Source organism: Theropithecus gelada, chromosome 9 (assembly GCF_003255815.1).
Source record: "Theropithecus gelada isolate Dixy chromosome 9, Tgel_1.0, whole genome shotgun sequence".
NCBI classification, from domain to species: Eukaryota; Metazoa; Chordata; class Mammalia; order Primates; family Cercopithecidae; genus Theropithecus; species Theropithecus gelada.
In genome coordinates this window covers 96,289,234-96,312,701 of record NC_037677.1, presented here as the reverse complement: position 1 = coordinate 96,312,701, position 23,468 = coordinate 96,289,234, and the positions used below count along the sequence as shown (strand labels likewise).

At 39.3% G+C, this 23,468-nt stretch overlaps 2 protein-coding genes across 5 annotated transcripts in view; one reads left to right on the top strand and one right to left on the bottom strand.

Annotated features, from left to right (window-relative positions):
- Positions 1 to 484: 484 nt before the first annotated feature.
- CUTC (cutC copper transporter) lies at positions 485 to 23,044 on the bottom strand. The gene is made up of 9 exons (XM_025396018.1): positions 22,837 to 23,044; positions 18,643 to 18,714; positions 17,461 to 17,520; positions 13,778 to 13,987; positions 13,073 to 13,108; positions 9,181 to 9,314; positions 6,187 to 6,214; positions 1,990 to 2,095; positions 485 to 997 (listed from the first exon to the last, which is right to left on the bottom strand). The coding sequence occupies exons 1-9, from the start codon at positions 22,895 to 22,897 to the stop codon at positions 883 to 885; spliced, it is 822 nt and encodes a 273-aa protein (XP_025251803.1). The 5' UTR covers positions 22,898 to 23,044; the 3' UTR covers positions 485 to 882.
- Positions 22,365 to 23,468, top strand: part of LOC112631238 (cytochrome c oxidase assembly protein COX15 homolog) — a 39,375-nt gene continuing 38,271 nt past the window's right edge. For 2 of the 4 annotated variants that reach the window (XM_025396016.1, XM_025396015.1), the window contains exon 1: positions 22,365 to 23,285. In XM_025396016.1, the coding sequence (XP_025251801.1) occupies positions 22,896 to 23,285 (390 nt within the window). In that variant the 5' untranslated portion in view covers positions 22,365 to 22,895. The remainder of the gene's footprint in view (positions 23,286 to 23,468) is intronic. The other 2 variants (XM_025396014.1, XM_025396017.1) reach the window with 2 other exon arrangements.

Below are 23,468 nucleotides of genomic sequence, written 5' to 3'. Positions count from 1 at the left end.
GTAAAATGACATTATAAATATGAAAGTGACAGATACAGGTACTGATGAACTTCACCATTTGGGACCTGGTCATAGGAAAAATATTTCATCACTAGAATCTGTCTCTCCCATCTGTGACTTCAGCAGAAAGAAACTGCTGCTTTGATAACTTTCCTAACTCCACTCTAGTTTTTACTATAGGTCTTTGAAAATTGTCAGATGGATCTTAGAATTAAGCCATTTCTCTCTGTTTACAGAAGAAGTAACCTGTTGAATGTCAGGGTTCACGTCTGTCTTTGTAAGTCTAGGAACTTTGATATCCTGCTTCCCAAGTCTGGGAATTTTCACACTGCACCATTTTACTCTGTACCCTTAACATCTTGCCCAAAGCAGCATATCCAATCAGCACATAATAAAAAGAGAAAGTGAAGAAAAAAATGAGACAACATTTTTCCTTTCATACTTGCAGGCTACCAACTGTATTTAGTGAAAGAATAAGAGACTATACTGTAAGAGTGGACATTTTTATTTTACAAATGAAAAAGCAAAATACTGCTTTGAATTGACTCTTAAGTCACACTCTGAATTCATACAATGCAGTTAAATTTTTCCAGTTCATCAATTAATTCCACTGAAAACAAGACTAAGCTTCTGTCTGTGGAAGAAGCATAGACCAGCTTTAACCACGATGACAATTGCTGGTAAGACTAAGCAAAGGAAGTGACTGTATCTCTGTTTCAAATTCTTTTTCTTCTTGGGCACGTTCTCCATGGCCATGTGAAACTTAAAACAAAGATTGCAACTGTCCTGGCCAGAGAAGGTGGTTAAAGCTGTGTCACAGAGAATTGCAGATTATACTTCTACCTTCATCCTGTGATATCCATGTCTCTCAGAGAGGTCTGGCTAAACCAGGATATTCTTTGCAATAGCATTCAAAGTCCTTACTTTGGTCACATCCGTTACCTTTAGGGAATATTCCGAGCAAGAAAGTGAGGCTCCCATGGCAACAGATGAATTTCTGTGATAGAAATAATAAAGGAACAGATAATGATATGTTATTAAATGAGCCCTCCTACTGCCGCTTCATTTTATAGACTACTTCATGATACAAGGGTAAGTCAAGTATGCTAGACTACTATATTCCATAATTTTCATCAATTAATTACTTGAAATATCCAGCAGCTGAATCCACCAGACAGTATACTTGATTTTATATCAGGAATTGTTAAGTTCTAAGGCTCTTGCTTCTTCTTCTTCTTTTTTTTTTTTTTTTTAATTACAGGCGCGTATCACCAAGCCCAGCTAATTTTTTTGTATTTTTAGTAGAGATGGGGTTTCGCCATGCTGGCCAGGCTGGTCTCGAACTCCTGACCTCAAGTGATCCGCCCGCCTTGGCCTCCCAAAGTGCTGAGATTACAGGCCTAAGCCACCTTGCCCAGCCATCTTATTTCTTTTACATTGTGTTTTTCCCAATTTATAAACAGAAACATTCAACTACTATTAAATTGTAAGAGTCCTCTTAAGTATTTAAAAAACCCCATATAATAGTCACAATTTCTTAATGGTAATATAATTTCAAAATAACTGAAAACAGAGAATAAATGTGACGGAAGACTAAGCACTAAAAGCAGGAGGTAGAAAAATGACTATGACTCTTCCATCCTTACACCATAGTTATTAACTTTGCTACAGGAAATCCTAGGCGAGTGGGCACATGTCCATATCTGACTCATTTGAAGCTCAACCGTGGAATTTGTTTGCTATTAACTGGTCAAAGTTCAGCAATGCCTTCACAAGGCAAGGTTCACCTATGTTCAAAGAGCCTGTTTATTTAAGACAGGACACGAACCATTTTAGAAATGTTTTTCAACTATAAAAACAACTATAATACTTATGTAGTAGTCACAACATTCCATTGGTTAATCATGCCCCCATCTAAAGTTTTTCTGTTTGGGAGAAAGTAAAAATTAATCTCATCCTTCTTATTTGAATCGTAGAAAACATTTTTACCGAAACTTCATCCCTGAGTCTCTAGTAGACCGAGCAGAACAGTGGAATTCTGTAGCACCTGAACCCTCAAGGATCCTTTGTAGATTTCTGTCTGTTATACCACCTCCTGTTGGAAAGAATAAGTAACACATTAAGTAAAATAGAATTTTGCATAAAATTTAAGGAATAATGACTGCTTACTTTACTTGGAATCATCAAACTAAATTTCTCATTGATTCAAAAATTAGTCTCTCCCTACCAAGTTAGAATGAGATTAGAAAAGTGATAAAAGATATATAGGCTACAGACTCTGGGGAAGTACCATTAAGGTTATAGAACATGTATGATAGAATCTTATCTGTCCATTGGCTAATACAACAATGCTATCCCTATCCCTGCTTGCCCCTCAATTAAAGCAAAATCAAATTAAAAAGAAAGGTAAGGATAGGTTTGAGGAAAAAAAATCTACAAAAGCACAACCTCAGAGATGTGCCTGAATGAGAACCTCTAAGGTTCTGTCTCTAGCCCCGGATGTAAAGACTACATTGACTTCATCGGAAACAGGAATAATGCAAAGTATTATACAGGTTATTAGTTATGATATCAGCTTTATACTTCATATCACAGAAGAATCTGATTCTACTTTATTAAAACTGTACCACCAAATGTTTTATGACATTTGTTTTGATGAACAATCTTTTAAATCTTTATAAAGAATCACATTCTGAATTGATACCAGTATATCATAAATATGAAATTAGTTTATTCATCTTTATATCCTTATCTCCCTATAGGATGTACTCAAATTTTAAAACTATGTACTTTGTATCTCAAGCCATTAAAGATGCTGAAATAACCTATCTTTACACACTCTTTCAGACTCATTAACTTGTCTTTTTTTCCTTAGTGGTACAGTAATATCACTGAGCCTTAAGAAACAGAGAAAAGGCTAGGTGTAGTGGCTCACACCCGTAATCCCAACACTTTGGGAGCCCGAGGCAGGAGGATCACTTGAGTTCAAGAGTTTGAGACCAGCCTGGGCAACATGGTGAAATCCCGTCTCTACAAAAACATACAAAAATTAGCTGGATATGGTGGCAGGTGCCTGTAGACCCCGCTATTCAAGAGGCTGAGGTAGGAGGATCGCTTGAACCTGGGAGGCGGAGGCTGCAGTAAGCTGAGACTGCACCACTGCACCACAGCCTGGGTGACACAGTGAGACTTTGTCTCAGAAAAAAAGAAAGAAATAGAAAAAATACAGGCTGAGTAGATTTAGACTGGCTTTATCACTGTAGTTTTCACAGCTACGTGATCTTAGACAAATTATTTAAATCCACTGACCTCAACTTTTTCGCCAATAAAAGAGGGATAATACTGCCTACCTCACAAGCTTATTGTAAGGATTAAGAGACAAATATATTATTTCCTTCTATTCCTTCTAACAAATAACAAAACATTTGGCTACTGAAACACATGTTGCTCAGTTATCAGCAACTTGAGTACATAAGTAATACATCTTTCCAGACTCAAACTAACACAGCTCTATGGTTAAAAAGGATCCCACAGAACTAGTTTAATATTCTTCTCTTTATAGATGAAGAAACCAGGGTCTAAATATGTTGTAGGCTTCATTATGAAAGTTCCTAGAGGGCAACTACCTCTTTGTATTTCTCAATGATGAATACTTATTAGGCATTCAGAATGACTTACCTAGGAGTTTTTACTTGCTGGTACTTATTCACATGAAATTGTAATACATTTGTTTATAAGTCTATTCTGTGAGCTCCTCAAGTAGGATTACTTTGTTTTCATATCTATCACACAATTAGCATATAATATATATAACTGTCATATAATTAACATTTGCCTGATAAGGTTTGTTAAAGAAATCACAAATATTTTTGTATTTAATATCTTTTGACCTGAGTCAGCTTCTTGAGAAAGTGGTTTCTTGTGTAGCTTTGCATCCCAAGTAATGCCTTGCACATAGCCGATAACAATTGCATATTAAACAAAGGTACTCTTAATGTCAACAATTGTCTAAGTATTAGTTGTCAAGACTATATATATTTAGTGCTAAATGGAAAAGCATCACACTCAGAAAGTCTCTTTAACATTCCTTGATTAACCAAAAAGGACCACAATTTGACAGATAATATATACTTTCTCTTTGCTCATGTTTCAAGGACTTGTTACAGGTCAAAAGCCTTCCTAAATATTTGACAATACCCCTTATATGGCCCTTTTTTTTTTTTTTTTTTTTGGACACAGAGTCTCACTCTGTTACCCAGGCTGGAGTGCAGTGGTGCGATCATAGCTCACTGCAGCCTTGACCTCAGGGCTCAAGAAATCCTCCCACCTCAGCCTCCAGACTAGCTGGGACTTCAGGAGCATGCCACCATGCCCAACTAATTTTTTTACATTTTGGTAAAGATGGTGTCTCACTATATTGCCCAGGTTCACAGCCTCTTTTTAAAAGTTACTCTTTATCTAGGTCAGTCTTGATATCACTAGTAGCGAGATGACGAGAGACTGAATACCTTCTGATGTGATGTCATATGATGTAATACGCAGAATCACTCATAAAGTATTCTTACCAAAAATGTTTAAGCAGTCTATTCGAGCCTTATGATTTAACTATTAGTTTATAGGATATACAAAGGCATGAGGAACAAGTTAAACAATATCAACAGGAAATAATCTGATAAATCCAGAAAGTAGTACATTTTACAGGGTAAATGATCCTAACTTTTTATTATATTTTGAGATGGAGTCTTGCTGTGTCACCCAGGCTGGAGTGCAGTGGTACAATCTCAGCTCACTGCAACCTCCGCCTCCTTGGTTCAAGTGATGCTCATGCCTCAGCCTCCCAAGTAGCTGGGATTACAGGCACATGCCACCATGCCCAGCTAATTTTTGTATTTTTAGTAGAGACAGGATTTCACCATGTTGGCCAGGCTGGTCTCAAACTCTTGACCTCAGGTGATCTGACTGCCTCAGACTCCCAAAGTGCTGAGATTATAGGTGTGAGCCACCGGGCCCAGCCCAAACTCTGTAAAGTTTTTAAAGCAAGAAAAGTAAAAGGAAAAACATCTATATTAAAGATATTTTAAAAGATAATAGAACTGGGAATGGCAGTGTGCAACTGTAGTTCCAGCTACTTGGGTGGCTGAGGCAGGAGGATCGCTTGAGGCTAAGAGTTCAAGTGCAGCCTGGCCAATATAGCAAGACCTCATCTCTAAAAACAAACAAACAAACAAAAGATAACCAAAAATGTAATGCTTGTTCCTTGACTAGATCCTAGTTTGAACATATCAGCTATAAAAACCATTGCGGGGACAATTGGAGAAAGTTGAGTATTAAATCTTTATTGTGATAGGTGTGACAATGGAATTGTCATTATGGTAACATCCCACCCTTTTAAGAGATATGTAAAGATTAAATGTCATGATGCTTTCAATTTAACTTTAATAAAATACCTCAGGATAGAAGAAAGATGAGACAAATTTGGCAAACTGTTAAATCTAGGGACTGAGCATATGAGTATTCATTATGCTATTTTCTACTTTTTTTTATATGTTTGAGAAACTTAATAAAAAAATTAAGATTGTTTTCACATTTGTCTTACTCTTCTAGGTTGTACATCTAATTCTTTAAAAACTGCTCCAACTGTTCATTTCTAGTTAGCCATTATGAACTTAACTGATCTCATGGTTATCATCAGGATCATATGATTAAATTCTGGTTACAAGAAATAATTTGGCAATCAGAGATTTTCAGGAACTGAGAGAGTATTATATTTTACCTAAGGATGTTGCCTAAACCTTTGCTTAAACCCTGTTCATTAGGACATTTGTCCTAAACAAAATTTGATTAGCATCAAATTTGATGTGCCTCACCAGAGATGAACATCCAAATTCATAAAACTCTATATAATGAGAGAGCAAATATGGAGAAACCTCAATCTCTACCTACTTCCTTATTCGCTCCTCTTTGAGCTAATCCCTATTAGAATATTTTCCTTCTTATCTAAACTTTTAAATTCTAGCACAGATCTCCCAGTCTTAAACATTTTAATCAAACTATATATTCTTCTCTTTGAAGATCATATACTAATATGCAATGTACTAATACTCTCTCTCACATTTTCCTGCCTCCTTTGCTCTTCCTCCACTACAGTTCAGTGTTATGCTAGTGAATTGATAGATAAATAAATACCTGGCATTACCACAATCCTGCCTTTTGCCTGAAAAAAGAAAAAAAAAAAGTAAATTTTAATATCTTTCTCTTGAATGGGATAATAAGGCAGTGAGAATAGAAACATAAGTCAGAATATATTAAATTTTAAAAATTACTATTAATGTTTAATTTTTACTAGATCTTCTCTATTTCTTCGGGATCTTGGATAAGATGTCCAGCATAGTAAATTTGTCTCTAGAAAGTTATCTTTCCAAAAAGTCATTTTTCCCCCCAATAAGTGCCATTTTCTCCCTCCCCTTCACCTATTAAGATGGTATATAAGCCCCCAATTCTGAGTCGTATTTCTTTGTGAACTTCTGTATGTACTTACATATATATGTACTTATGTATGTGATAAAATCTGTTTTTACTCCTGCTAATCTGTCTTTAGTCAGTTTAATTTGCAGGCCCCCAAATAACAAACCCTGAGGACAGAAGGAAAGTTTTTCCTCCCTGACATGGTGAGTAAGAGAAAGTTCCGCTCTCATGGAGCTTACACATTCAAGGAAGACGAGACAATGCACAGGGATATTTATACAATAAAATTCCAGGTAACAATAAGTACAACAAAGAAAAAATAAAGCAAGGTAACAAAAAAGACTGAAAGAGGGGAGTGGCTATTTCATATAATTTAAAAATTGTTAGAGAAATAAATGGAACAAGAATGTTTCATATTCTCAAATGGTCTGAATAAAGCATCCATAAGACAAAACATTGATTATCTAAAAAGCTGAAATCACTTCAGAATGGAGGTCACAGTTGCCTGTTTCTTCCAAATCAAGGCTTTCCAAAACATAGAGAAATAATATTTTTAAAGAAATGAATTCTACCACTTCTTTTTGCCTTCCCCACATGATTATTTAGAAGTATATGCTTATCTAAGGCTATCAAAGTGGTTTAATAATACAGAGCAATCACTGAGTGTCAGATTTAATAACATAGAATAATTACTAAGTGCTAAAACCTGAAGAAATCCCTTACAACTATTCTAGGAGGTAGGTGCTATTATTATCCTAACTTTGCAGAAGAGCAAGCTGAGGTTTAGGATGGCTAGGTAATGTATCCATGGTCACAATTAACAAGCATCGAAGCCAGGGTTTAAACACAGACTTGTCTAATCACAAAGCCTATGCTTTAACTAGTATGTTACACTACTAGGTAGTTACTTCAGTAAAGTTTATGTATGAGAATATTTGAGTAGCTCTTCCTACCAACCAATGATTAACATACAAATGACAGACATACACACACACACACACACACACACACACACACACACACACTTTGAAATGCAATACATTACTATGGCGATTATATCTTATTTTCTACTCCTTAGTGAGTAACCTTTTAAAACTGGAAATCCGATTCATCAACTCTTCTGTTTTAAAACACTTCAGGCCTCCCCGCTGTACCATAAAAATAAAAACTTTAATAAGGTTTTCAAGGCTCTGGATATCATTCTGTCCACATTCAATATTCTGGTCATTCCTCAGTGTTTTAAGTTATGCTTGCTTTTGTTTATAGCCCTTGCTTACACTATTTCTTTTGCATGGAACAATTCCGCCAACACTCCCTTCACCCTCACTCCCACTGCCCCCAACTTTTACACAGATAACTCCCAAACATCCTTCAAATGAGTAAAACACTGCAGTCTGGATGTCTCTTCTTTTGGGAAGCTTCCTCTAATTATTGCCAACCTTCATTTCCCCAGATTTGGGGTTAATTCCTCTCCAATGTACTCCTATAGTACCTTTTAAAAACAGAGTGCTATTAAAATTTCCTGCTCTATTAGAAGTGCCTGTTCTGCACTAAATTGTAAGGATAGTGACTACACACAGACACTGAGCTTTTGGTTACACCCACAGTACAAATGTCCTGCATCTAATATATATTTAATAAATGTTTGTTAAACCATTACATCCCAGAACAGCAAAGTCACATCAGATCTTTAGGAGAAATTTCTGAAAATTATTTTCATGGCTATAGAAAAGTGAAAATAACCAGATGTCTATACAGGAACATTAATATTATTAATAGCAGTAATAATAGAACCTAACATTATTAAGACCTACTGTATGCCAACCACTGTACTAAGCCTCTTACACATCTCATCTTTAGCAATCTTCTGAGAAACTCTAAAATTAGTATTAAACTCATCTCAGTTTCACACAGGGGGAAAGAGAGGCTTAAAGACTAATAACCTACTCAACATCACATAGCAAGTATCAAACCTGACTCTCAAATGCTCAACTCTCTCATCCCAAAGTCTGTACTCAGTAACTTATAATGCCTCTGGACTGGTGTCAGAAAAACACAGACACACTATAATTACAAAGTCACCTTCTGAGTGCTCTACAAATGATGCTAGCTCGCCAGGAAAACTCGTAAACTAGAAAAATATATTTCCTCCTATATTGGCAGATGAGAAGAAGTAAGATTATAATTTTAGTTTTGGAATTTACCTCCAGATGATAATTTTACATGGGATCCCCTGAATATACACGGGCTGACAATGAAAAGATATGGCTTAAAACTGCAATGCTGGCTGGGCGCAGTGGCTCATGCCTGTAATCCCAGCACTCTGGGAGGGCAAGGAGGGCAGATGGCTTGAGCCCAAGAGTTCGAGACCAGCCTGGACAACAAGCAAGACCTTGTATCTAAACTAAAAAATAAAAATAAAAAATAAAAAAAACTGCAATGCCAATGGCAAAGAAAAGGTAAAATTTGCTGTGTTTATCCAAGTTAGATCAGATCTTTAGGCACTATCTATATATAATTTGATCTTGAAAGCCTTGGTTATTAAAAAGACTTGTGTGAAAGAAATAAGAATTATATACATTATTGCCTGCTTGCTCTTTCCTACAGAGTAACCACAAAGTCAGTAATATATAGTCTCACAAATTGGCTACACAGCAGAATGTCAGGAGTAACCACAACAGAGTCTTAGGCGAAAAAAAGATAACGTCCATATACCTGCTCTATGAGTCGCTTTATTAGGGGTAGCCCTTCTAATGCTGAACTGTCACATCCACTGGTCAACACTCGTTCAAATCCCAAGGTTAAGAGGGTCTCCAGAGCTGCCATTGGATCATGAACCATGTCAAAGGCTGAAATAAATAAAATTGATGTGAATTTTGAACAGGTATCTCTTAATGCAGCGTTTCCCAAAATGTAGTATACATGCAGTGGCGTGCTGGACCTAGCTTATACTGGCTTACAAAGGTCAATTATTAAATACTCAAGAACTCTGCAAGTCAGATTGTTAATCCAGTGGCAGCCTGAAATCAGTGAAGGTAGGGCCAGGTACAATGGCTCATGCTTATAATCTTGGCATTTTGAGAGGCCGAGGTGGGGAGATCACTTGAGCCCAGGAGTTTGAGACCAGCCTGGGCAACAGGGCAAGACCCCATATGCACAATACAAAAATTAGCTGGGCATGGCGGTGTCCACCTACAGTCCTAGCTACTCGAAAGGCTGAGATGGGAGGATCACCTGAGCCTAAGGGGTCGAGGTTGCAGTGAGCTGATTGCACCATTGTGCCCCAGCCTGGACGACAGACCAAGACCTTGTCTCAAAAGAAAAATAAAAATTTAATTAATGATAATAAAAAAAATTAGTGAAGGTAGAGTATTTAAACCACAGAAATTTAAAAATGTTACAAATCAGCTGTTTTTTCTAAGAGCCAGTTCATCAGCACACCATAGTCTACATACCACCACTGTGCATAATCATTTTAATAATAGTACACATTTAAATAGTGTATTTACTTAAATGCAGATAAGAAATGAAACATTTTCCATTTATAGTAGTTATAAGTTTCTATTTAAAATAAATTTACTTAAGTTTTTTTAAACTTTTTTTTAAGTTCAGGGGTACAAGTGCAGGTTTGTTATACAGGTAAACCTGTGTCTTGGGAGTTTGTTGTGCAGATGATTTCATCACCAAGGTATTAAGCCTAGTACTCATTAGTTATTTTTCCTGATCCTCTCCGTCCTCCCACCCCCACCCTCCAAAAGGTCCCAGTGTGTGTTGTTCCCCTCTATGTGTCTATGTGTTCTCATCATTTAGCTCCCACGTATAAGTGAGAACACGTGGTATTTGGTTTTCTGTTCTTGTGTTAGTTTGCTAAGGATAATGGTCTCCAGCTCCATCCAAGGCTCTGCAAAGGACATGATCTTGTTCTTTTTTATGGGTACATACTTAAGATTTTATTTAAAGAAAATCATTAAATAAATGTGCACAGGTAGCACTCACATATGGTAAAATTTTAAATGTGATAGGCAGGTGAGTCAGATTTGGGAAACTGTTCTAAGGCGTCAGAAAAATTGGACTAGGTAGAATGAAACACTATACTCACCAGTTCTAGAAAAGGCTTTGGCTCACATTCTCATTACTGAGTAATATTTTAGACTAATCTATTAACCCCACATACTCAAGGTTCATAGCATAAGGATAGTTGTTTTCAACAGACTATATGAAGTTTCACTTCCATCCTACTTTTTTTTTTTAAGATGGAGTCTTGCTCTGTTGCCCAGGCTGGACTGCAGTGGCGTGGTCTCAGTTCACTGCAACCTCCGACTCCCTGGTTCAAGTGATTCTCCTGCCTCAGCCTCCCGAGTAGCTGGGATTACAGGCACACACCACCACGCCCAGCTAATTTTTGTATTTTTAGTAGAGATGGGGTTTCACCATGTTGGCTGGGATGGTCTCAATCTCCTAACCTTGTGATCTGCCCGCCCCAGCCTCCCAAAGTGCTGGGATTATAGGGGTGAGCCACTGTGCCTGGCCCCATCCTACTTTCTAAGAAACTTCTCCCCTCCTCAGAGCCCTCAAAGAGTAAAGTGGTATCGGGAAACTGAAAACAGAAAACCTCCTTCTGCTTTGGTTCTCACACTGTTACATGATATTGAAGTTCTCCTGCAGTGGATTAGGTGGTAGTGGTCCTCTGGGACAGGCCCCTTCATTTCACCCTTTAGTGTATGTAGGCAACTAAATCTACCACAGAGGATTTCCTTGTTTTGGTGGCAGCACCTTCTCACCACTATAATAATATTATGCTATCTCATTAAATACATTAGTAGAAAAATGTGGAATCCCAAAACTCTACAAACTTTGAAAATATGAAAATATTTTTGTTAAACCTTTTGGAATAAATAAAAGAACAGAAATTTGAAGTAAAAAAATTGTTTATGACTGTAGACTTCTTTTCACGTGCAATGGCAGTGCTCTCTGAAGGCAAAACAGACACTTGTTCTTCCATTTTACCAAGGTGTAGCCAAAGGGTATAGAAATTATAACTACCTGATTTTTTTTTTTTTTTTTTTTGAGACGGAGTCTCGCTCTGTCGCCCAGGCTGGAGTGCAGTGGCGCGATCTCGGCTCACTGCAAGCTCCGCCTCCCGGGTTCCCGCCATTCTCCTGCCTCAGCCTCCCGAGTAGCTGGGACTACAGGCACCCGCCACCGCGCCTGGCTAGTGTTTTGTATTTTTAGTAGAGACAGGGTTTCACCGTGGTCTTGATCTCCTGACCTTGTGATCCACCCGCCTCGGCCTCCCAAAGTGCTGGGATTACAGGCGTGAGCCACCGCGCCCGGCATAACTACCTGATTTTTTGGCTAGGAGTGGTGGCTCATGCCTGTAACCCCAGCACTTTGGGAGGCCAAGGCAGGTGGATCACAAGGTCAGGAGTTTAAGAGTGGCCTGGCCAAGATGGTGAAACCCTGTCTCTACTAAAAATACAAAAGTTAGCTGGGCACGGTGGCAGATGCCTGTAATCCCAGCAACTTGGGAGGCCGAGGCAGACTGCATGAACCCGGGAGGCAGAGGTTGCAGTGAGCCCAGATGGGGCCACTGCACTCCAGCCTGGGCGACAGAGCGAGACTCCATCTCAAAAAAAAAAAACTACCTGATTTTTTTATAGGATTTTTTTTTTTTTTGAGACAGAGTCTCGTTCTGTCACCCAGGCTGGAGTGCAGGGGCTGGATCTCGGCTCACTGCAAGCTCTGCCTCCCGGGTTTATGCCATTCTCATGCCTCAGCCTCCCGAGTAGCTGGGACTACAGGCGCCCGCCACCTCGCCCAGCTACTTTTCTGTATTTTTTAGTAGAGACGGGGTTTCACCGTGTTAGCCAGCATGGTCTCTATCTCCTGACCTTGTGATCCGCCCCTCTCAGCCTCCCAAAGTGCTGGGATTACAGGCTTGAGCCACCGCGCCCGGCCGGAAATATTTCTTTATAAGAAACCATCACATTAAAAAATCATTGTGGTGCAGACAAGCTATAATGAAAAATAATTTTGTCCACTATAGTGGACATCTGTTCATTGACTAGATAGTCAACACTAGACAGCATCTGTTCTCCTTTCTCCCTTCCTAATAAGATCCAATTCTTCTCCAGATACCCAACTTTCTCTCCCCTTAGGAAGTCTGTATCTGTGAAACCTCACCTCACTGCTAGCCCCAGAGATGGTTTTGCCCGGCTTAAGATAGACAGTACTTTTCATTTCACCAGCCACAACGATTTATTCTTTTGGGGTTGCACATGACCTAATACAATCTTAGTTAAAATGAGTCTCAGGATTCTTGCTTGGAATGCTGTAATAGGTATACACACTTGAAGGCAATACTTACTCTCTCCTTCTCTCTATTATATCCCACCACCACCCACTTTTAACAACTTTTCATAACTAAGGCTTCAAATTTTCTAGAAATTGCACATCTCTACTTTTATAACTTTTAGTCTCAGAATCTAAAAAACAATTGGTAACCTTGGAACACCACAGAATTGTGTTCCATAAAAAGGTTGTGGCAGTTGTTGAAATTAGAAAACTAACACTGTTCAACAGAACTTCTAAAATGAAAATGACTCACCTCGGTGGAAAGTGACTGGCAGAGGGCGGCAAATCGCTATAAAAAGAGAGTCATACAACAACATGAATGAAGATGTCATCACTGATTACTATATATAGAATTCTTCATGTTAGCTGAAACTTTTTAATACTTTCTTCGCCTAACAAAACAGTAAACAAACATAATAAAATGTCAGCCTTACAAATTCAAAAGTCATATCTTTCCACAAACCTCTGATTTTTATATAAAAAATGGTCATGCCTTAGCACCAAATGGAAATCATTTAATCTGACAACTGTAAGAGCAGCATTACATCTATCACTTGCCTCTCTGAGGTCATTCGATAAATACTTTGGTCTAGTAATACAGGTAGTTTGCTTCTGTCCTCTTCACATTTTCCAACTTGGTGGTCCATCCTCACCAACTATAATAGCTTTTGAAGTTCTTGGTGCAGTGATTAAAGGAACCATGGTAAATTTCCCTTCAATTTCTATTCTATGGGAACAGTAGCAGAACCTAATCTATAGCAATTGAGGAGAGTTAAGAAGGCTTTGCCACACATACATCCCACCCCAAACATCTAAGGAACTACTATTTGAAATACTTAGGTTAGTATAAGTGCCTGCAGCTATGACTGCAAAGTTGGTTTTGTGGATGTTTTTTTATATTGTGAGCAAAAATACAATTATCATTAGAGGCTTTTAGGTCTTAGATACAAATTCTTACCCATAAGGGACATACACAGCTCTTCGTCAATGTGTCCATCTTCAGTCAATGCCCCAAATACCAAACCATCAGCACCATAAAGCTTGGCAAGACGAATGTCAGCCTTCATCACCTCAATTTCACGATCTGAATACAAAAAATCACCTCCACGTGGCCGAATCATCACAAAAACTGGGATCTGAACACTCTGCTTCACTACTTGAAGGACACCTACAAGAAAAGAAAGCAGACTAAAATTTAAATGTGAGCTAAAAGCTCAAGGAAGCCAATGATATATTATTGGTCATTTACATCTGCTCTTGTATATTACATCCAAAAGAAAAAGGTGGAGTTTAAGGAAACCAGAGAAAGACGGCTCTAAAAGGAAGGAGGACACTGAGAACAAAAATGTATATGTGGTAGAAGGTAAGTAATAGCAACGGGTTAAACAGACCAATTTAGAAAACAGAAGATGCTACAATTTAAAAACACTTATCAGTTGACTCAACAAAAATCCTTATGACTCAGAACCCTTTTATTGGTATGTGACATTTGAAAGTGTAATAACTACCAGGCTCAATGTTCTGCCAGTACGCAATTCCCCAAGATCCAATTTCTTCTTTCTAATTCATTATAGCTCTATTTAAAACCTACTAGGGAGATGGTTAAACAGCTTCAAAGTTCATATTCCTTTAATGGGCAAAGACATTTAGAAAACTTTTTTTTTTTTTTTTTAAACGAGATATGTGAAAGGGAGCAAAGTTCTACTTATTTGTGATTTTATGCAGAGATCTATGCATAAAAGTACCTAAATATGCCATAATATGTGGCTAGCTCATAAACCATCAATAGTATACGGCTGTGACAGGCTCCATGAGTTGTTTACCCAGTATGAATTTCCTTCTTTCTTCTTGCTAGAAGAACCCAAATTTTGCATAGGATAGCAGTTGTCCAATACAAAGCAAGGAATCATAATTGGTGTTACAAAAACAGACTGTACTCAAATTTACAGACATGCTCTAGGGATTTTAGAATGGCCAGGAATGCCCTCTTTTAGTGTGAAGATTCCAAAGGGCTGTTGCATATACAAATCTTTTACATTAAATAATGCTATTATCAACCTCAGAGTAGCATAACTTAGGAGACCACAATTCATATAGGGACTTCTGCTTTTGGCCAAGACAGGGTAACAGTGACTGGATTTTACCCTCCCACCTATAATAATAATAAAGAAAAAACTAGATGGAATATATGAAACAATGGTTTGCAAGACAATGGACATTAAGCAGTGAAGGGCAATGATCCTTGAAAATGGTAAATTATGAAGTTAGTAAGTCAATTCTGATTGACCCAATTTACTGCCTTGAGAGTTTCTAGGACAAAGCACAGGGATGGGGGACCCACACAGAGCCAAAACAATTCCCTGAGTTAAGGAGACAAAGCTGAGAGTTCAGGAAGACTGAAGTAGCTAGAGTTTATAGGAGAAAGTACCAGGAGGACAGAAAGATAACATTGGAGTAGCAAAGACTACCACAGTGATTTAAAAAAAGGACTTTTTAAGAAAAAGATGGGCTTGGCATGGTGGCTCATGCCTGTAATCCCAGTGCTTTGGGAGGCTGAGACAGGAGGATTGCCTGAGGTAAGGAGTTGAAGACCAGTCTGGGTAAAATGGTGAGACTCCATCTCTACCAAACAAACAAACAAACAAATTTAGCTGGACATGGTGGCACATGCCTGTAATACTAGCTACTTGAGAGGCTGAGGCAGGATGATTGCTTGAGCCCAGGAGTTTGAAGCTGTAGGGAGTTATGGTCACCCCACTTCAGTCAAGCCTGGAGAACAGGTGAGACCCTGTCAAAAGAAAGAAAAAAACAAAAGGAAGCAAAGAAAGAAAAGAGAAAGAGAGAAGGAAAGAAAAGAGAAAGAGAGAAGGAAAGAAAAGAAAGGAAGGAATGAAAGAAGAAAGGAGGAAGACAGATAGATAACTCTGGAGGTCTGCAGAGAACCTCCTTTAACATTCAGCTGAGTACTGACTGGTGCATGCATGCAAAGAAACTACTCAAGGCCTGGGACAGAACCAATAAAAAGGATTAGAGATGATGTGCCTGTCATTCATATCAAGCTGTGAATAATGCCTATTCCACCAGCCAGAGGAAAATTTCAAAATTCATAGGTACTGGGTAGAATTCACAGAAGAATCCTGACTTGGTAGTAAGGAATAATTAGCTCTGTATTAACACTGCTCCAGACTTGCCCAGCAAATCTTAAAAGCAAGACCCAAAAGGACCAAACTGTTTTGGAACATTTGTGCGAATTCAAAAATGTCTAGTAACCAATAAAGTAAAATTCACAATGTCTTGCATCCAATAAAAAATTACCAGGCAGGAAAATAAGATATATTATTAGATGATAAATCAAATGAAACAAACCCAAAACTGATACAGATGTTAGAACTGGCAGACAAGGTCATCATAACAGCTATTGTAACTTTATTCCACATGTTCAAAAAAGTTAAGAGACATCAGAGACATAAAAAGACTCAAATTTCTAGAGATGAAAACTACAATGTATGAGATGAAAACATACTAGGCAAGCCTGATACCAGATTAGATAGTGCAGAAGAAAAGGTCAGTAAGCTCAAGGACAAAACAACAGGAACCATGCAAAATGAGACACAGAAAGACCTTTTAAAATAGAGAAGTTCATCAGTGACTTTTGGGACAATTTCAAGTAGTCTAATGTAAGCATAGCTGAAGTCTATGAAGGAGGCAGTGGAGAACAAGCTGAAAGCTGCAAGCTGAAAATTTTGCAAATGTAATGAAAAGTATAAATGCACAGGTTGAAGAAACATGAAAAAAACTATACTCAGGTACATCATAAGAAAATTGTTCAAAACCAGTAATAAAAAAAAAATCTGAAAAGTAGGTATTAAAAAGAGACATATTACATAGAGAAAAATAAAGATATGGATGATAGATTTTTTGTCAGAAACAATACAAGCAAGACAACAATGGAAAAGCATCTTCAAAGACAAAAACTGTCAATCTAGAATTCTATACCCAGCAAAAATACCTTTCAAAAATAAAGGAAAAAGCTATTTTAGACATATAAACGTTGAAAGAATGCATTACTAGCATACTTTTTAACAAAAAAAGTTAAAGAAAGTACTTCAGGCAGAAAGAAAAAGAAACCAGATAGAAATACGGGATCTACATAAAGGAATGAAGAATACCAGAAATGGTAATTTCATATGGGTAAATATATGATTGTTTTCTTATTATTTACATCTCTTATTTAATAAAATATAACTGACTCTTCAAACAAAAATTACAACATAGCATGGAGTTTTTGATATGTGTATGAGTAAAATGTATGACAACAATAGTACAAAGACCAGGAGGGGATTTCAATATACTGAGGATGCCAGCATGTAAAGATTTTATAAAAGCCTAATCCTTGATGTTACTGCAGAGCAGCTGAACCGGTATTAACAATTACTGACCTACTTTTCAACTTTCTGATGTGAGAAAGAAATATGTGTGATCAAATCTTTGATTTTGTTTTTTACTACCATAAACATTTCTGATACAACATCCATAGCATAGTTTACATGACATTAGTAGAGGACCCAACGAAACTAATTACCAGTTGCTTCCAGGTTCCACGAACTCCAACCAGAAAATCTGGGAAAAATGGACACTTACCCATGCTGGGTGTAGTTCCCCCCTCTGATAAACCAGAACATAATTCAATCCGATCAGCACCTGTAATATAAACGCATTGCTCAGCACATTTAAAAAAAATAAGCTCTTATTAAACAGCAAGCTGTTGATATGCATTTTTTTCCCAAATACAGAACAGTCTTAGAAATCACCTTAGAGAAATCAGATTATAAAACTAGAGTAAAACTCTGTTTTTAACTCAGTTATACTCTGCAGCCACATTGTGTTACTCATACTCAAACTGAAGAGTTAACTACAATTAAGCTAGTTCTCTTAAAATTTTGTATTATAGGGTTGCCTCTCTAGGTACAGGAAACTAACATAAAATAAAGATGTTTCTTAAAACTGACTACAGAGGAATACTGAGTCTTTGTTGATAAGAAAATAACATAATCTTTCCCAAAAGGGTCTTTATTATTGTACGCTTTAAAAAACACAAAGCTACTTTTGAGTAGCCAAAACCAAGACAATTTCAAGAATAAGAAAATGCTGAAACCAAAAGAATTATTAGGCTACCAAGGTCACATCAAAAGATCTCAGGAACCAGCTTGAAGAAGCTCTCACTAGCCACAGATAGAACATTTTGTTCATCAATAAGCAGAATAACTACAATGGATTAAAATACATAAAACATATTTAAATCTAGATGCATAATGACAAAACAATTCAAGGGAAGATAGAGAACAAATTCATTATTCTAAGAATTATTATAATAAATAAGGGAAAAGAAGCAAGCATTTATTCTGCCTTTCTTATACAAACTATACTTCAGCATAACCAAACAGATGATGAGGGGAAAGTTCTTTACAGAAGTATTCTAGTTCATAAGTGAAAAATAATGTCACCATTTTGCAACCACTACTAAAATATGGGTTGCTAAATTTATTAGTGAAAAGCTGACAGAAAACCTTAAGGATAGATTAGGCTGGCAATACCTGAACTCCCTTTAATATCACAAAAACAGAAAAAACCAACACGTTATGTCCTCCTGATGTGATGCAACTATTTTTTTATAGTCTTACCTTCCTCTCTCAACCTCAGATTACTTTGAAGCAAATCCCAGACATCATGTTATTTCATTTTAAATATTTCAGTGTGTGTCTCTAAAAAATAAGGATTCTTAAAAAGGTAGCCAACTGTCATTCATTCTCTAATTTCTCTTACCTCCTCTTTCTGCATTCACAGCTGACTCCACTGAATCAACACAAACTTCCATGAGAAATCCATTTGCTGCTCCTAAAATAGATGGAGAACGGTAAGAGTTCATAAACGCTCTATCCATCCAGACCAATTGACCACAAAGGGTTTACATTTTGCTGCCAAAATGCAAATGTCCAATAATAGGCAAATAGGTAAGTACACTAGGGCCCATGAATGCAATAAAATATCACATTAATTATTGAATTGATGCCTGTAGACTGAAATAGGCTCACTGACAGATGTATAAAAAATTATACTGAGGAAAATGTATATTGAATACCAAATTAATCTTCCTAAAACATAGACCTCATCATCACATTCCAGCTAAGATTCTTACAATGTTTCTCAATGTCTGCAAAATATATTTAAACTTCTTTATAAGGAATATAGGTTTAAAAGCAGGACAGACTTCAAATCCACGTCCCACCAACTATTTATTGTGAGATCCTAGATAAGTTACTTAAGTTTCCTATAAAACAACCTACCTCAGAGTAGTGAGGATTAAATGAGATAATTCATGTAAAGTATGCAGTCTCAAGAATCAAAAAGTAAGCCAAGCACGGTGGCTCACGCCTGTAATCCCAGCACTTTGGGAGGCCTAGGACAGTGGATCACGAGGTCAGAAGATCAAGACCATCCTGGCTAACATGGTGAAACCCCGTCTCTACAGAAAATACAAAAAATTAGCCAGGCACGGTGGCGGGTGCCTGTAGTCCCACATACTCCAGAGGCTGAGGCAGCAGAATGGCGTGAACCCGGGAGGTGGAGCTTGTAGTGAGCCGAGATCGCACCACTGCATTCCAACCTGGGCAACAGAGCGAGACTCTGTCTCAAAAAAAAAGAATCAAAAAGTATTACTTATCTGGCTGGGTGTGGTGGCTCATGCCTGTAATCCCAGCATTTTGGGAGGCCAAGGCGGGTGGATCACATGAGGTCAGGAATTGGAGACCAGCCTGGCCAACGTGGTAAAACCCCATCTCTACTAAAAATAGAAAAATTAGCCAGGCATTGTGGCATCCGCCTGTAATCCCGGCTACTTGGGAGGCTGAAGCATGAGAATCGCTTGAATCCGGGAGGTGGAGGTTGCAGTGAGCCAAGATTGTGCCACTGCACTCCAGCCTGGGTGACAGAGCGATACTGTCTCATTCCTTCTTATGCTTTCAGACCTCTCCAGTCCCTACCGCTGGCTCCTCAATGCCTTCTCCGCAACCCAGAGTTCCTTCTGGCTCCATCTTTGAATAAAATTTTCCAAGGAACATTTCCATGATTTTTTTCTCTCTCCCAAAGTAGAAAATTTTATGTCTCTCTTTTGAACTCATTTAACTCTTCATGAGTTATGAAACCCTAATTGTTCCTTCTTAAAATATGAATTACTTTCTACCTTTTATTATTTATGGAGATAAATATCTGATCACTTTTACTCGACTTAGAGTTCCTAAGTTGTTGTTTTGTTTTTTTTTTAATAGTCTTGCTCTGTCGCCCAAGTTAGAGTGCAGTGGCATGATCTCGGCTCACTGCAACTTCCACCTCCTGGGCTCAAGCAATTCTTGTGCCTCAGCCTCCTCAGTAGCTAGGACTACAAGTATGTGCCACAATACTCGGTTAATTTTGTATTTTTTGTAGAGACAGGGTTTCGCCATGTTGCCCATGCTGGTCTCAACCTCCTACACTCAAGCGATCTGCCAGCCTCGGCCTCCCAAAGTGCTGGGATTACAGGCACGAGCCACCACGTCTGGCCTAAGTAAGGTCTTCATGTGAGAAATCTTTATCATCACCCACACCAAGCACAGTATCTACCACGGTACACAATAATCAAATATTTACTAAAAGCTGAATAATTACAACAAAATTAATGTACTTATATTACAAAGTGTGATGTAAACAGAGTTTTGAGTTTTTTTCCAGGAGCACATAATTTTAAAAAATGAACAAAACAATGCACACTTCACGCAATGACATTTAATAAATGTTCTTCACATACTGGTAATGGCCACTTCTGGTGGGGCGTGATTTGAAATTATTTTTATTTTCTTTTTACTTTTCTTTATTGCTTTATTTTTTCTACCCAATATTGCTTTTATAATTTAAAAAAGCAATTTTTACTTTGAAAAAGAAATAAAACAAAAACCTATCATCTGCTAACATCAGACTGCAACTGCCTTATGCCTTACTTAAGTCCCTGCCGGACGCGGGGGCTCACGCCCATAATCCCAGTACTTTGGGAGGCCGAGGCAGGCGGACCACCTGAGGTCAGGATTTTGAGACCAGCCTGGACAACATGGCAAAACCCCATCTCTACTAAAAGTACACAAATTAGCTGGGCGTGGTGGCAGGCGCCTGTAATCCCAGATACTCAGGAGACTGAGGCAGGAAAACTGCTTGAACCTGGGAGGCGGAGGTTGCAGTGAGCCGAGATCAGGCCACTGCACGCCAGCCTGGGCGACAAGAGCGACTCTGTCTCAAAAAACAAAACAAAACAAGAACAAAAAAGATGATCGGTCTCAAACTCAAAAAGGGTTAAGTGTCAACCTATGCTCTTAACCAACAGCTCTGCATTAACTCCATGAGTTTCCTGATAGCTCCCAGACCAGCTGTCAGATCAGTGGCACTGGCCGATGCTGATGCTGCCGGGCAACTATTTGCCTTACATAAGAAAGGACCCTAGGCAGGAGAAGATGAAGAGATGTTTAAAAAAGGCTATGACAGAAGGCAGAGCAAGGCAGTTCTCCCAAGCAACAAAGTTATAGAGATCAAAGGAGAAGCAGCAGCAGCTCTCAAAGTGTAGTACACTTCAGGTAGCTTTGGGGGCCTCTGAGACTTTTCAGCGTCTGTAGGGTGACAACCATTTTCATAATACTAAGACTTTATTCGCCTTTTTCACTTTAATTCTCTCACAAGTGAGAGGCATTTTCTTTTTTGAGACAGAGTCTTACTCTGTCACCCAAGATGGAGTGCATTGGCGCAATCTCGGCTCACTGCAAGAGGCTACTTGACATGTTAGACTGAATGAAGCAGCGGGTATGAGAATCCAGCTGTCTTCCATTAAGACATATTGAAGAAACTTGCAAAAATATAAAATATTCCCACTCTTTTTTGATTTTTTTGTTTAGGAACATTTCTTTTTCACAAAATATGTCAACGTGTAATGGGCTTACTATGGTTATTTTCTAATCTATCAATCGATCAATATTTTAAATTTTTGTTTTAATTTATTTTTATTTTTTGAGACGGAGTCTCGCTGTGTCGCCCAGGCTGGAGTGCAATGGCGTGATCTCACCTCACAGCAACCTCCGCCTCCTGGGTTCAAGTGATTCTCCTGCCTCAGCCTCCCGAGTAGCTGGGATTACAGGCGCCTGCCAACACGTCTGGCTAATTTTTGTATTTTTAGTAGAGATGGCGTTTCGCCATGTTGGCCAGGCTGGTCTCGAACTCCTGACCTCAGGTGATCTGTCTGCCTTGGCCTCCCAAAGAAAAATTTGTTTTAATTTCTAATACAGTCAAAATCGATAGATGTAATCCACATAAAGATCTTTGAGGATCTCGATAACTTTTAGGAAGGTAAAGGAGTCCTGAGGTCATCGTTTGGAGGAACCAAGAGTTCACGGAGGAAGAGGAAGAGGGACTTGCCAAATTCTCTGACACCTGCCATGCCATCCTACCCTGGCACTCAGGAAGAACTCGGGACTTGGAGCAGCCACAAGCTCGGCCACTTCGTAGCTGCGTGGCTTTAGGGACCATGCCCCGTCCCCGCCGTGGCAGCTACAGGTAACTGTAGGTTAGGAACCGGGCTCCGCGCTCGACAATTAACTAACCCAGCGGAGTACTGGATGCTGGTGCGGGGGGTACTGGCATCCTCGTGTGGCGACGGATAAAACGTGAAGCTGAAGTTAACCAACTTGCACAGGGTCGCCCGGCCGTTATGTGGGGAGCCCGGGACTCGAACTTTGGCTCCACAGTCGAGCCAATCTCGCTACCTGCCCCTCGTCACGCCCTCCGTTTCCACACCTTTAACGCTTCAAAAATAGAAGGTGCCGCCCAAGTGGCTGGAAGGAGCTGAGGAAACGACTCCAGAAGAAATCACCACTGACCACGACTCCCGCCGGCCCGCCCCGGGGAGCCGAGTCGGCCGACCGTCCCCTCCCCCGCCACCTTCCGCACCGGCCTTCCCGGACGGTATCCGCGCCCGTTTCCGCTCAGAGGAAGCCCCCTGCCTCTTCATGCTCCACGCGTTCTTCCTCTTGCGCCTGCAGTTTCCACTTGGAGTTTGGGATCCTGCGCGCACGAGCAAACAAGCTAGTCAACAGCTGCGCGCGCCCCTGCGCGCATCCCCGACGCCTACGCCCCAGCAGCCCCCGCGAAAGCGAAGTCGCAACGCAGGCGCACTTCTGTTCACTCCGGTCCCCAGAGAAGGCGGGGTTCCCGCTGCCCGACCCGGAAGTGCTTCTCTTTTCCGTGGCGGAGAAAGGAGACCTCAGACCTCTGGGTTGTGGAAGAGGTGGCCGTGCAGTGTCATCAGTATGCAGCGATTGCTCTTTCCGCCCTTTAGGGCCTTGAAGGGGAGGCAGTGTCTGCAGCTCCTGGCTCCTAGGGCAGCGCCTAGAGTACAGGTACCGCACTGCAGCGGACTCCGAGTCGCGTGAGCGGGGATGGAGTGAAAGGGCCGGGATAAAGATGATGGAGAGCCCCACATCACGTTTCCGGAGCTCCTTACAGTTTACTCACAACGCATTTCCTTGTGTTCAGAGCCCCTAGGTTCAGATCTGGACCATTGACCTGCTGTGTGGTATTGG